Source organism: Onthophagus taurus, chromosome 6 (genome assembly GCF_036711975.1).
Source record: "Onthophagus taurus isolate NC chromosome 6, IU_Otau_3.0, whole genome shotgun sequence".
NCBI lineage: Eukaryota > Metazoa > Arthropoda > Insecta > Coleoptera > Scarabaeidae > Onthophagus > Onthophagus taurus.
In genome coordinates, this window is record NC_091971.1 from 758,961 (window position 1) to 771,293 (window position 12,333).

General features: G+C 28.0%; 4 protein-coding genes across 5 annotated transcripts; 3 read left to right on the forward strand and 1 right to left on the reverse strand.

Annotated features, from left to right (window-relative positions):
* The first annotated feature begins 583 nt into the window (after positions 1-583).
* Positions 584-2,231, forward strand: LOC111429009 (alpha-N-acetylgalactosaminidase-like). Of its 2 annotated transcripts, XM_023064796.2 has the most exons (7): positions 584-667; positions 759-855; positions 914-1,088; positions 1,142-1,411; positions 1,465-1,626; positions 1,676-2,038; positions 2,093-2,231. In XM_023064796.2, exons 2-7 carry the CDS (start codon positions 785-787, stop codon positions 2,210-2,212), a joined length of 1,161 nt encoding a protein of 386 aa, XP_022920564.2. In that variant the 5' UTR covers positions 584-667; positions 759-784; the 3' UTR covers positions 2,213-2,231. The 2 variants fall into 2 exon arrangements, with proteins under 2 accessions (XP_022920564.2, XP_022920563.2); XM_023064795.2 differs by lacking the exon at positions 584-667 and having other exon boundaries at positions 678-855.
* A 355-nt stretch (positions 2,232-2,586) lies between these two features.
* LOC111429008 (ubiquitin-conjugating enzyme E2 J2-like) lies at positions 2,587-4,016 on the forward strand. Its single transcript, XM_023064794.2, has 3 exons — positions 2,587-3,004; positions 3,061-3,433; positions 3,485-4,016. The coding sequence occupies exons 1-3, from the start codon at positions 2,892-2,894 to the stop codon at positions 3,671-3,673; spliced, it is 675 nt and encodes a 224-aa protein (XP_022920562.1). The 5' UTR covers positions 2,587-2,891; the 3' UTR covers positions 3,674-4,016.
* An 83-nt stretch (positions 4,017-4,099) lies between these two features.
* Positions 4,100-7,133, reverse strand: LOC111429003 (solute carrier family 2, facilitated glucose transporter member 1-like). Its single transcript, XM_071196377.1, has 7 exons — positions 6,896-7,133; positions 5,916-6,014; positions 5,720-5,855; positions 5,316-5,665; positions 4,989-5,255; positions 4,726-4,938; positions 4,100-4,668 (listed from the first exon to the last, which is right to left on the reverse strand). Exons 1-7 carry the CDS (start codon positions 6,977-6,979, stop codon positions 4,324-4,326), a joined length of 1,494 nt encoding a protein of 497 aa, XP_071052478.1. The 5' UTR covers positions 6,980-7,133; the 3' UTR covers positions 4,100-4,323.
* Positions 7,134-10,439: 3,306 nt separating this feature from the next.
* On the forward strand, positions 10,440-11,760 carry LOC111428991 (activator of SUMO 1). The gene is made up of 4 exons (XM_023064768.2): positions 10,440-10,622; positions 10,689-11,114; positions 11,174-11,349; positions 11,401-11,760. Exons 1-4 carry the CDS (start codon positions 10,540-10,542, stop codon positions 11,703-11,705), a joined length of 990 nt encoding a protein of 329 aa, XP_022920536.1. The 5' UTR covers positions 10,440-10,539; the 3' UTR covers positions 11,706-11,760.
* The last annotated feature ends 573 nt before the right edge of the window (positions 11,761-12,333 follow it).

Genomic DNA, 12,333 nt, shown 5'->3' on the forward strand with positions numbered 1-12,333 from the left:
GACGTTTCTTCTCACAGGCTACGTTCTAAAATTTTTTGTAGAAATTGGCGATAAAACTTTATATTTACAATTAGAACTGGTGAAAAACTAAATATTACGCCAAATTAACATATAAATTACAAATTTTAACATTTAATTTAACATAAAACCTTTGACATTTAAATTGACAAATAATCATGTCATAACTCTTCAAAGTACCAACCTTAACAATATAAGTGTTAGTTATGAAAAGAAATTTTTAATTAATTAATTCAAACATATTTTTGGTCCTTTCTGTTATTTCGCTCTTCATCCATCCCATCAATTCATCTCGACGGCTTTCCAAGATCCTCCTCATACACTTCGCTAACTTAAACTGTAAATGAAGCCAGTTTTTTTATTTTTGGTTGAATTTGGAAAATCTTTCATAAAATAATTACTAAAAAAAGAATAAAAACACTTGAAACTTTTTAAATTTTTTAAAATCTAAACAAATAAAATTTATCTGTCTGATGTCCTACTTAAAATAGCTTACTTTAAACGACCATACTTGACTTAAAATAGTCAACACAAATCGTTATCGAAACCTGTTTATCCAATTTACCAAAACTCTTGAATTAAATATATCCAGACCAACAGATAAGGGCGATGGTATAAATTTCAAAAACTCAAACGCCAAGTACTCAAAGTAAGTAAAGAAAGCATATAAACAACCATGATTCTTTTTGATACACTTTTTTTGTATCTAACTCTTTTGATAAATCCTGTTTTTAATTTAGATAATGGTTTAGCTTTAACCCCACCAATGGGGTTTATGACTTGGCAAAGGTTTCGATGTATTGTTGATTGCAAAAGTTATCCAGATGAATGTATAAGGTGAGAAGTAATTTTTTAACAAAGTTCTTAAATTTTAATTCTTTTAATTTTACAAAAGTGAAAATTTAATAAAAAGACAAGCTGAATTAATGGTTCAAGATGGATATTTAGACGCTGGTTATGAATATATAATAATCGATGATTGTTGGTCATCAAAAGAAAGAGATGAAAATGGTAGACTTCAAGCAGACCCTGAAAGATTTCCGAATGGAATTCCAGCTTTAGCAGATTATGTAAAAAAATATAATTGACAAATTACCAAAAAAAATTACTTTGATTATTGTAGGTGCATAATTTAGGTCTTAAATTTGGAATTTACGGTGATTATGGGACATTAACTTGTGGTGGGTACCCAGGCAGTATAAACTATTTAGAGGTGGATGCTGAAACTTGGGCGGAATGGGGTGTAGATTACGTTAAATTAGACGGGTGTTATTCAGAATTAGAAGATATGGAAGCTGGATACGCTGAGTTCGCTAATTATTTAAATAAAACCGGAAGACCTATGGTTTATTCATGTAGTTGGCCTGCTTATTTTGAATTTGGCGGATATCCTGTAAAAATAATTAAAACGATTAATTTACATCAAATTTTTATTTTCCTTTTTAGGTTAACTTTGAAATTTTAGCTACAACCTGTAATTTATGGAGAAATTGGGCGGATATTCAAGACTCTTGGAGCAGTTTGACAACAATCACCAAATGGTTTGGTGATAATCAAGACAGATTTAGTAAATTTTCAGCACCTGGTCATTGGAATGACCCAGACATGGTAAAAATAAACTTTGAATGAAACCAAATTTCTCTTTTTTCAATTTTAGTTATTAATTGGAAATTATGGGTTAACAGAAGATCAAAGTAAATCCCAAATGGCGATCTGGTCGGTTATGGCAGCCCCACTTTTAATGTCTCTAGACTTAAACACAGTGAAACCTGAATTTAAAAGTATTCTCTTAAATAAAGACGCAATTGCCATAAATCAAGATTCGTTGGGAATAATGGGAAAAAGAATTTATCAGAAGAATGATATTGAAATTTGGTCCAAACCAATATTGCCAATTATTAACGGTTATTATACTTATGCAGTCGCTTTTGTTAGTTATCGAGATGATGGGCATGCTTATAGAGTTGAAGAAAAATTGGAAACACTTGGATTAACTTCTCCTAATGGATATCTAGTTGAAGTAGTATTAATTTAACATTAATTTAATTTTTATTTAACGAATTCGATGTTTTAGAATATTTTTGAACCTAATAATGTGGATCTTATCGACTTTGAAAATATTTGGGCACGAATTAATCCATCTGGGACCGTTTTCTTACGTTTAACTCCAATTGGAAGTGTTCTTTCTAATTAATAAATTGTTTTTTAAATTTGTTGTATGTTAATTAATATAAAATTAAAGAGAATTATACAAATGTGTTACTAAGCTCTAGAAATCCTTTTATAAAAATCAAATTTAATTTACAACATTTATTGGTTTCAGTTAATTGGATTTGACAAGTAATTTTAATTGCTTGACGTTTAATTTGTAATGTTTGTAACCTAAAAATTGAAAAAGTCACTATGTAGTAAACTAAAAACATAACTATTATATTTTATGATTCACAAATTCTATACTAATTATTTCAATAATAATACATATTTTTGCGGGCTATTATAAATAATAACAATATTTTTTATTATTGTTAATTAAAGAAAATTTTAAAAAAATCCTTGTACTATTTAGTGAAAAAAATTTGACATTCCTTACGTCACTTAAGCTGAATGTTTTTAAATATTGTACTAAAATTCGTTATTAACGACCAATTAAAACGGCACCGTTTCGAAGTATTTACTTAAGATTACGCGAATTGATCATTAGAAAATAAAGAAAATACTGGATTGACCCGTTCAAGACGTTTCTGGAAGCCTAACCTCACTTTTAATTTTAATGTCATACACTATGTAAAAATCATTTCTGCTTTCTACATTTGTGCGCTTTGTTTGAAATCTTTAAAAAGTAATAAAGGCAAAAAAGTTAGTAACGTAAAGATATGTCGAAACATAACAGTGCTACTTCGCGGTTAAAACAGGATTATTTAAGGTTGAAAAAGGACCCAGTGCCCTATATTACTGCGGAACCTCTACAAAACAATATTTTAGAATGGTGTGTAAAAGAAAATGTTTACGTTGATGATTTATTTTAATAATAATAATTTGTAGGCATTATGTTGTGTGTGGTCCTGAATCTACCCCCTACGAAGGTGGTTTTTATCATGGAAAGTTGATTTTTCCACGTGAATTTCCTTTTAAACCTCCTTCGATTTATATGATAACCCCCAGTGGACGTTTTAAAACTAATACTAGGTTATGCTTGAGTATATCAGATTTTCATCCGGATACGTGGAATCCAGCATGGAGTGTTTCTACGATATTAACCGGCCTATTAAGTTTTATGATTGAGAAAAGTCCTACTTTGGGCAGTATAGATACAACGGATTATGACAAAATTCAATTAGCTTTTGAATCTTTAGAGTTTAATTTAAAAGATAAACAATTTTGTGATCTTTTTCCTGATATCGTATCAAAAATACAGGTTGGTTTAAACATTTTTTTTAATTTATTGTTTGAGTTAATTTCTTTTTAGGCGGAAATAAAGAAAAGGAATGAAATACAATGTAATATTGAGAAGCAAACAACGGAGCAAGTAACTCAGGAGCCAAGTAGTATGCAATCATTTCTAACCAATTTAATTGTAATAATTGGTTTCGCGGCGTTTGCTTTTACTGTAAAGTATGTGATGAAAACCAGTGCTGCCGATTCGGCCTCAGAATAATAATAACTAATTGTGATATTTGTATTTTGATAATTTTTATGGTGTACATTAGAAAAAAACCTTTCTTTTCTCAAAAAAATTTATTTTTTTATCAAAAAAGAAATATACTTTTGTTTGGCTATAATAATGTAAAGCTACTTATTAATTAATAATTCTAATTTGTTTATTGCACACAAATAATTACAACTTTGTTTTCTTTTTTAGTTCATTAAGTTTCAGATTGTATTAATTTTTCTTTTTTCAACTGCTTTGAATCTTATGTACGGATGAATATCGTTTTAAGGGGATATATGGGGAAATATGTACATAATAATTAGATTTAATAAATAAATAGTGGTTAAAACACATTTTTATTTAACCTACAAAAGTTTTTGACATTTAAAACGGGAAAAGTGAGGTTATATCTATATAATTTAAAACACAAAATTATAAAAATGTATAGATTATTATTAATATATATAAATTACATTAGATTTTTATAAATACATTAAGAATATATTAAAAATTAGATTCAAGAATAAATTTGAATGACTTTGTACACAAAAAGAGGCAAAAAACCTTAAGTTATAACAATCACAATTTAATTCTTTTAAAATGTTTTCTTCTTAAACTTATATTAAAATTAATAAAAAAGATCTTAAAACTATGTTTTATTGATAAGACTGTTGTCTAAACAGCGTAGATATTTCCTCCATCGTTTTATTTTTTGTTTCAGGAACTTTGCGATAAGTAAAAACGACAGTAAGTACTAAAATAACAGTAAAAATAATAAAAACGTGCGCCCCAATGATATTTTTTAATGGTAAAAATCCGATTCCAACGAAGAAATTTGCAATCCAGTTTACAGTTACAGCTAGAGATGTCGCCGTTGGTCTCGACGACTGATTAAACAATTCTGATACTATAAACCATGGAATTGAACCTGGTCCCGTTGCAAATAAAATTATAAAAAGCACCACTAAGAAAATTGATAAATAACTAACAGCTTGTACATTCTACAAAGAAAAAAAGATATTTAAACATTTCATTTTAATGTTGTAAATGAGTCTTACATGATATTGAAGAGCGATTGATAATAATAATGTAACAATAGACATTCCACCAAATCCTATGAGTAATAAAGTTTTCCTCCCAGCCTTTTCAACTAATATTAATGAAATTACAGTCATAACGACGTTTATAAATCCAATGGCTAAAGTTGCATAACTAGCTGCTTCTATCGTAAGTCCCGAACTTTTAAATATTTCCGTTGAATAAAAAATGACCTAAAACAAAAAAATTTAATACGATTTCATATAATTAAATTTAAACTTACAGCATTAATCCCACTAAGTTGTTGTGCTATCATAAGCACAATAGAAATAATCAACGGAATTCTCAAAGCGGGTTGAACGATTAATTCTCTTAAAGTAACTTTTTGAATCATTTTTAATGTTTGAGCTTCCTGTTGCATTTCGTCCATTTCTTGTTGAACTGATGGCGAACTTCTCAACCAAATCAATGCTTTTTGAGCTTCAGTTTGTTTCTGTTTAGTGCATAAAAGGTATTTCGGGGATTCTGGACATAAAGGTAGAATAGCTAACTATCAAAAAAAGAAATAATAAATTATTATTTCAAAAAATTAAACTTTCAAATTCTTTACTTGAAGCAATGCCGGTAAAGCCGTGATTGCCAACAAAACTGGCCACATAGCATCATTTCCTAATATCGAATTGATCCCCAAGATTTGAGCGATTAAAATCGAAATTGTAATAACTAATTGGTAAACGGATCCGATGGCACCACGAAGATTAACAGGCGATATTTCCGAGAGATACATCGGAGCTAATCCGGCATTTAAACCAGAATTAATCCCGATTAAAAAGCGCCCGAAAATAATCATTTCGAATGAATTCGCCGATTTCGAGACCCCTTCTAATAAAGCGGCCAAGAAAACTATGATGTTATTCATTAAAAGACCCTTTTTTCTTCCAAATGTATTCGCGACGTAACCTAAAAATAAATTTTGACGTTAATTTTGACATTTAAAATTTAAAAAAAAATAACCTGTTATTGCGCCACCTATCATTCCTCCCACACAATAAATAGAAACCGTTATAGACCATATTAAGGTGAGTGCCGTTTCCGTTGGATGCTCACCATTTCGTTTTTGCAAGACGGACGATGTAAAATTCATAATTACCTATAAATACATATAAAAGGGTTAATATAAAAATATTTGTTGGTTATATTGAATGATTACTTCTTGAGGATTATTGATGACACCTGTGTTGTAACCATGTTGAAAAGCTGATCCTAAAGCTGCAGCTCCTACGGCTATCGCTAAGTTTTTATTGAAACCCTAAAAAAAAGTTGAAACATTTATTTTAACATTAAAAGTTTAATTTGAATATTTGACGTTTAAAAAATTTGGTGTGATAAATTAGGTAACTGTAAAGGTTGTATTTTTATATTGACTTCAATGTTAATAATTTGCAGTCTTAATATGTTTTATATCCACATATTATTAAAAAATATTATAATTGAGGCTAAATCGGAATTAATTGTGTTATTTCAAATTCAATTTTTTTTATTGTCGTTTAAAATGTCAATTTGACGTTTAAAAAGAGAAAAATTACTAAAAACTTTTGTAGTGTATAATTTTTGAGGTAATAAAGAAATAATTTGAGACTTAATGTGTTTTATATCATTTATATATCATATTAAAGAATATTAAATTAAATTTAAATTACTATTTTAAATTTTAATATTTCTAATTGACGTTTGAAATGTCAGTTTGAAATTTAAAAATGAAAAAATTCCCTAAAAACTTTTATCACGTATAATTTTTGTGCTTAGTAGAAATGAAAGATGGAAATCCAAATAGAAATCGATTCGGTTTGTTAAATATTAAGCTCAAGGTGATTGAAGGAGGTCGTTTAATTCCACAAAATTAAGTTAAAAGGATCAATGGATTTGACCCAATTTTTATTGAAAAAAAATCATTTTAAATTATAAACATAATTATTTTAAGTTTAAATATTAATTATAACCAAATTAGTGACGTTAATTTGCAAAAATGAATAATTTTCTTGGAAGAATTATTACCATTTAAAAAAAAATAACGGTTAGTTAAATATTTAGTTTACTGTATGTAAATTCTTTAAATTACTTTCTAACAAAACAAATTATCTACGTTTAAAAAAAAAATATTTTTTTTATTATTAAACTAATTATACAAACTTTTGAACTTTTTTCTTCACTTCCACGTTCCATCTCGTAAGGTTCTTTAGATGCTTTTATTGTTGGCTCACCACCCTTACCCATTTTGAATTAATTAATTATTTTTCGTTTTAAAATTAAAGAAAAGAATAGTGCACGTGTTTTAACCGGTTTTTCGATTTTTATTTAAAGCACCTACTATACGTGAAGCACGTGCCAACTCGGAACAAGTCTGGATATCGACTGAAAAGCGCCGAAGCTCATTGGATTACGTTGGGGGGGCTCGTCCACTCTTTACAGGACCTTTCCCCACTACAACAAATGTAACTACAGTTCATTCACTGTTTTAGATGCGCAAGATCAAAAAACCAGACATAAAAAAATTTTGATACGACACCCACCCATTTTTTATATCTTTTTGTTAGTTTTCGATGTGGAAATTTTAATTTAATTTATCTTTTAAGGTTCATTTACATAATCTTTGAAAAGAAGTTTTTTACTCTTTTTGTTGATTATAAAAAAATGTGTTTATATACCACGGCGGAAATTTTTATAGATTTTTTTATAGAAATTTATCCTTGAAATCATGGTCATATAATCGATGCTAAAACTATTCAGTTTTCTTTTTCATGTATATATATATTAAAGATACATAGGAAAATTATTAACAGTAGTATTAATAGATTAGGTAATCTAATCTTTGTAGGCCTTGAAATAATCTTGTTTCAAAAAAGGATGTTAAAATTGCAAACAAAGAGGACACAAAAATAAATCATTATTTCCAATAACTTTAAAATTATTTATTTTAATTTATTTATAAGATTACCTTTCAGGTTAAAAGTGTCATTTTGACATTTCAAATGTCATTACTAAATATGGTTTGAAACTTCCATGACGTCTTATTGACGTTTAAAATGACAATTCGGAAATGTAAATGTTATTTTGATTACTATATCATTTTGTTGTTTAAAAATATTTGTTTACCTGCATATTTTGCGAGTAATAAAATTTTTGGCACTATAGAAGCGAAATTTTTTAACAAAAATAATGAAGGTGGTTCACTTTCACTTCTTGTTGGTCGCGTTGGTCACTCGCGAGTGTTAAAACAGAAAACCGGTTGGTTTGTTGAATTGTTAAAGCTGCTTGAGTCAATCTTTTGCAAACCAACTCGAAAAAGAAAAAGTTACCCCTTCCAATAAGTCTCAATATGCGAAAGAAAATGAATTCAAAGTCTATTTGCCTTTCCCACCTCTCAATTTAATTATAACGTAAACAATAACTGTATAATAAAGTCTTTGTGTTTACTTTTGTTCAACTCGATCATTGTTATGGAGAATCTGTGTTAAATCTTCTTTTTATTTATTTATTCCAGAATAAGGGATTCGAAATTGAATCGATAAAGTGGCGTGATCTAAAAAGGAGTAATAAGAGAGAAGTTATTGATTTTTTTTTTATAGTTAATTTATTTACGACAACGGATTTCCCACATTTACACAGTTCAAACGAAAAATGATAAGGTTTAATCAAACTTCCTTGCGTCTTTTACGTAGATAATAATTTACAACATATTACATTAAATTGCGTGCACTACGTGGCCACGATTGCGTGTGGTCTTTCACGTCCTACCTGAGTTTCTCTTTGGAATTTTGACCGTTGCCTTTCGTTGAAACCGTATTATTCATATTCCAATAAAACAAAACAACATTGTAATTAATTATTTAGCGTTTAAATATTCCATTAATCTATTATTAATTAATCTTTATTAATCATTAAAAAAGTTAAATTAAAACGAAAAACAATTTTAAAATTAATTTGACATTTAAACGTCAAATTTGACATAAAATAAATATTAGATTTTTAAAAGATTATTTTAATAACTATTAATTTTTATTTACGAAATCTTTATTAATTCAATAAAATTGATTGAATTATTTTAAAAATGAAGTAATTTTCTTCTAAATTTGCTTTAAAGAAAATTTTTTTTTATAAATAGGAGTGAAATTAGCAATTATATAATAATATGATTTATTAACCAACAAAGAATTTAACTAATAATTATTTAAATTATACAGTTGTAATTAAACGATCAAAAATATTTGAAATTTCTATTACCATTCTTGAGTAATTCTTAATTTTTTAATTTTGCGGTTTTGTTCGAATACAAGAATAATTTTGACAGTTGTGAAGTTTGTTGCTAATTTAACAATAATCAACTTTTTTTAATAAAATATAAAATTTCCCCAGAAAATTTATTAATCAATTTCTTGGTAATTTAATGACAAAATTAATATTTTCGGAACCACAAAACTTTAATGTATTTTTTGGATTCATCACTGTGTGGGGGTTGTTATTTTTGAAGGTGACCTTTAAAACTGATGCAATATCGACCCATTATTGCGTCATCGGATATCTAGAAGGCTCGATGTCCACACCCATTTCTAGACCAATCACGTTTTAGATAGCTGGCGAGCCCCCCATAGCAACACGTGTACACAACCAAAAATAAACCTGTCTTCGTATAAGTCAAAATAACGGCATCTAATACCAACCACCAAAAAAAAACTACCACGAAGAAGACATTTATTAAGAATCTTTTATAACTTATTAATATTATGTTTAATCACTAATAATAATATTTTTTTATTAAAAATTTTCCTTTCATTTACGTCAAAACTTATTTGTAATGATTTCTTAACATTATTTTTTATCAATTTGATATTCAGACCAGGCGCCAGAACCATGAACGATTGCCAAAAAAATTCTATAATTAGATTCCGGCTGCAATTGAAATTTTTTATTCGCTTGTAAACATCCGATAATATTTAAAAAAACGATGCAAAGTAACAATTTTGAAAAGGTTACCTTCACACCACCTTCAAACGACATTTCAAAAAGCACCACTTTACATATATCATAAATAACACAGTAATTATCATTCCTTTTTATCAATTTACCCAACTAATCCATTACAAACAACAAATAATTCTCCAAACTCACCTCTTTTCTTCGCTTTATTTCAAACGTTCGATTTTCGTCGTTTAAATTGATATCATCACCAATATCGCTTAAATCTATGGAAAGTATCTGATAACGAAAACTATTTTCTAATAAAAATATATCAGATTGTTGTTCATCATTTAAATTATCTTCAGCTTCTTCATTCGTATTCTCAATATCCATCGATAACACTCAACGATATAAGAAAGAAATAAAAGAAAAATCACCATCCATTCGTTCTGATCGAATGTACGCTTTATTTGTATTTTTTATATTTTTCCATTTATTTATAACTCAAGTGAGGACGGTCAAATCTATAAATTGTCCTCTACAATTACATTTATTGGAGACAACATCTTTGTAGATCTTTTATTGTTCATTTATAAGCTCAACCAAGATGCCAATGACTTTAAAATAAAGAACATAAACAAATTTAAACAAATACTCCCAACAAATTTTATCAAATACCTTCTTGTTATCACCAATTTTCTTTTTCTTTATAAACATTTATAAAAGCTTTTATTTACGACGGAAGCGCCATCTATTAAAAAACTCTAAATTTAACAATGATAACGTAGAGACCTACACATAAGAAATAAGCGTCTTTCTATAACCTAAAACCGGTAACACTTAAATTAAGTTTAAAAATCGTCTTTAAACAACAAATAATGGGTGAAAAACAATTATCTTCCGTTGAAACTGAGTTATACGATCGTCAAATTCGTTTATGGGGAATTGAATCTCAAGAGAAGTAATACTAAATTTAATTTACAACTAACATAACCTAAAAATAATTTTTTTAACGTTAATTTTTTAGATTGCGCGCCGCTAATGTTCTTTTACTTGGAGTGAAAGGTTTAGGATCGGAAGTTACTAAAAATATAGTTCTTTCCGGAATAAATGCGCTTACAATAGCCGATGACGAACTTGTAACTGAACATGATTTAGCCGTAAATTTTCTCTTAACACCGGATTGTCTTGGGAAAAAGTTATCAGAATCAATCTTATTAAAGGCGCAAGCTCTTAATCCACTTGTAAAATTATCCGTTGAAAGTAACATTAACGATAAAAAAGAGGATTATTTTAAAAACTTTCAAATTGTTGTTGCTACGGGTTTACAAATGAAACAGATTTTAACGATTTCCGAATGGTGTAGAAAAAATAAGGTTAAATTTATTTGTGGAGATGTTTTTGGAATGTTTGGTTGTACAATTTCTGATTTACAAGACCATGATTATTACGAGTATGTTTAACAAAAGCTAAATAATTAATTTTTTAATTATTTTTTGTTGATTTTGTTAGGGATCGGGTAAAATTACCTAAAAAGAGAGCACACAGTGGTAAATCTGTTGATGCCGAGATGACAACCGTGAAAATACATGCGCTCATTAAATACCCCAGTTTGAAAAGGGTGTTGAAATATCCCGAAGATGGGAAACCAAAAAAATGTCGAAATATTTACTTTTATTTAATGCTAGGTATTATTACACGTAATTTTTTCTTCATTTTTAATATAATGCCCTTTTTAGCTTTACTTGAATTTAGGGATAAGTTCAATAGAAATGTTTCCCGCTCAAAACAAGATGAAGATGTAAATGAGTTGAAAAAAATGTTTGAGTCCTTAGCAAAAAAATATGAAATAGATTCTAATAAGTTGGATGAAAATGTTTTCGAGTTGCTTTTTGGCGAAGTGGTTCCCATTTGTTCTGTTGTTGGGGGAGTTATTGCCCAAGAAGTAATTAAAGCCGTTTCAGGGAAAGAAGTTCCAATTAATAACGTTTTTATTTTGAATCCATTAAATTATTCTGGTAAAGAAGAAACTATTTGTAATTAAATAAGAATTATGTCTTAATTAAACATTTTCTAATAAAAATATGTCAATAACATAATTGTTTTTGTTACAATTAAATCTCATAAACGAGGATGTTGGCAAATTGTCTTGGTATCTTATTATGTGGATTGAAGTGACCAAACCATTTGTAACTTTAAAATTGTTGGAATTATGACAGTTCATAATTGACAAGATCAGTTTTTAGGTTAGATTTAAAAAGCTATTCCTGAAAATAAGTTAATTTTCTAAAAAAAAGTGATTTTAATTTGTTTGGTATTGTAGCATGTTCTTTGAAAGATATTATTTAAATTATATTTATTCGTTTTAAGGATTTGAATTTATACTTACCACCACCATATTCTCAATAGATGTCTCTACTTGCAATGAAAAGCTCATACGCTCACACATGTTAAACTTCGAAAGTATATTGTACTTTTAAAGAAACATCAAGAATTTATTGTGTTTTAAGAAAAACTATGATTTAAAAATGAATTAAAAGCATTAATTTAATTAAAACGCTCCATTTCTCTGCTTATAGATGGCGCTAGCTAATTTACCTGAATTTTCACATTCTGAAAAACGGTCGAATTGTAAATGTTTTATTTCTTTTACTTATTTGAAACGCATTATG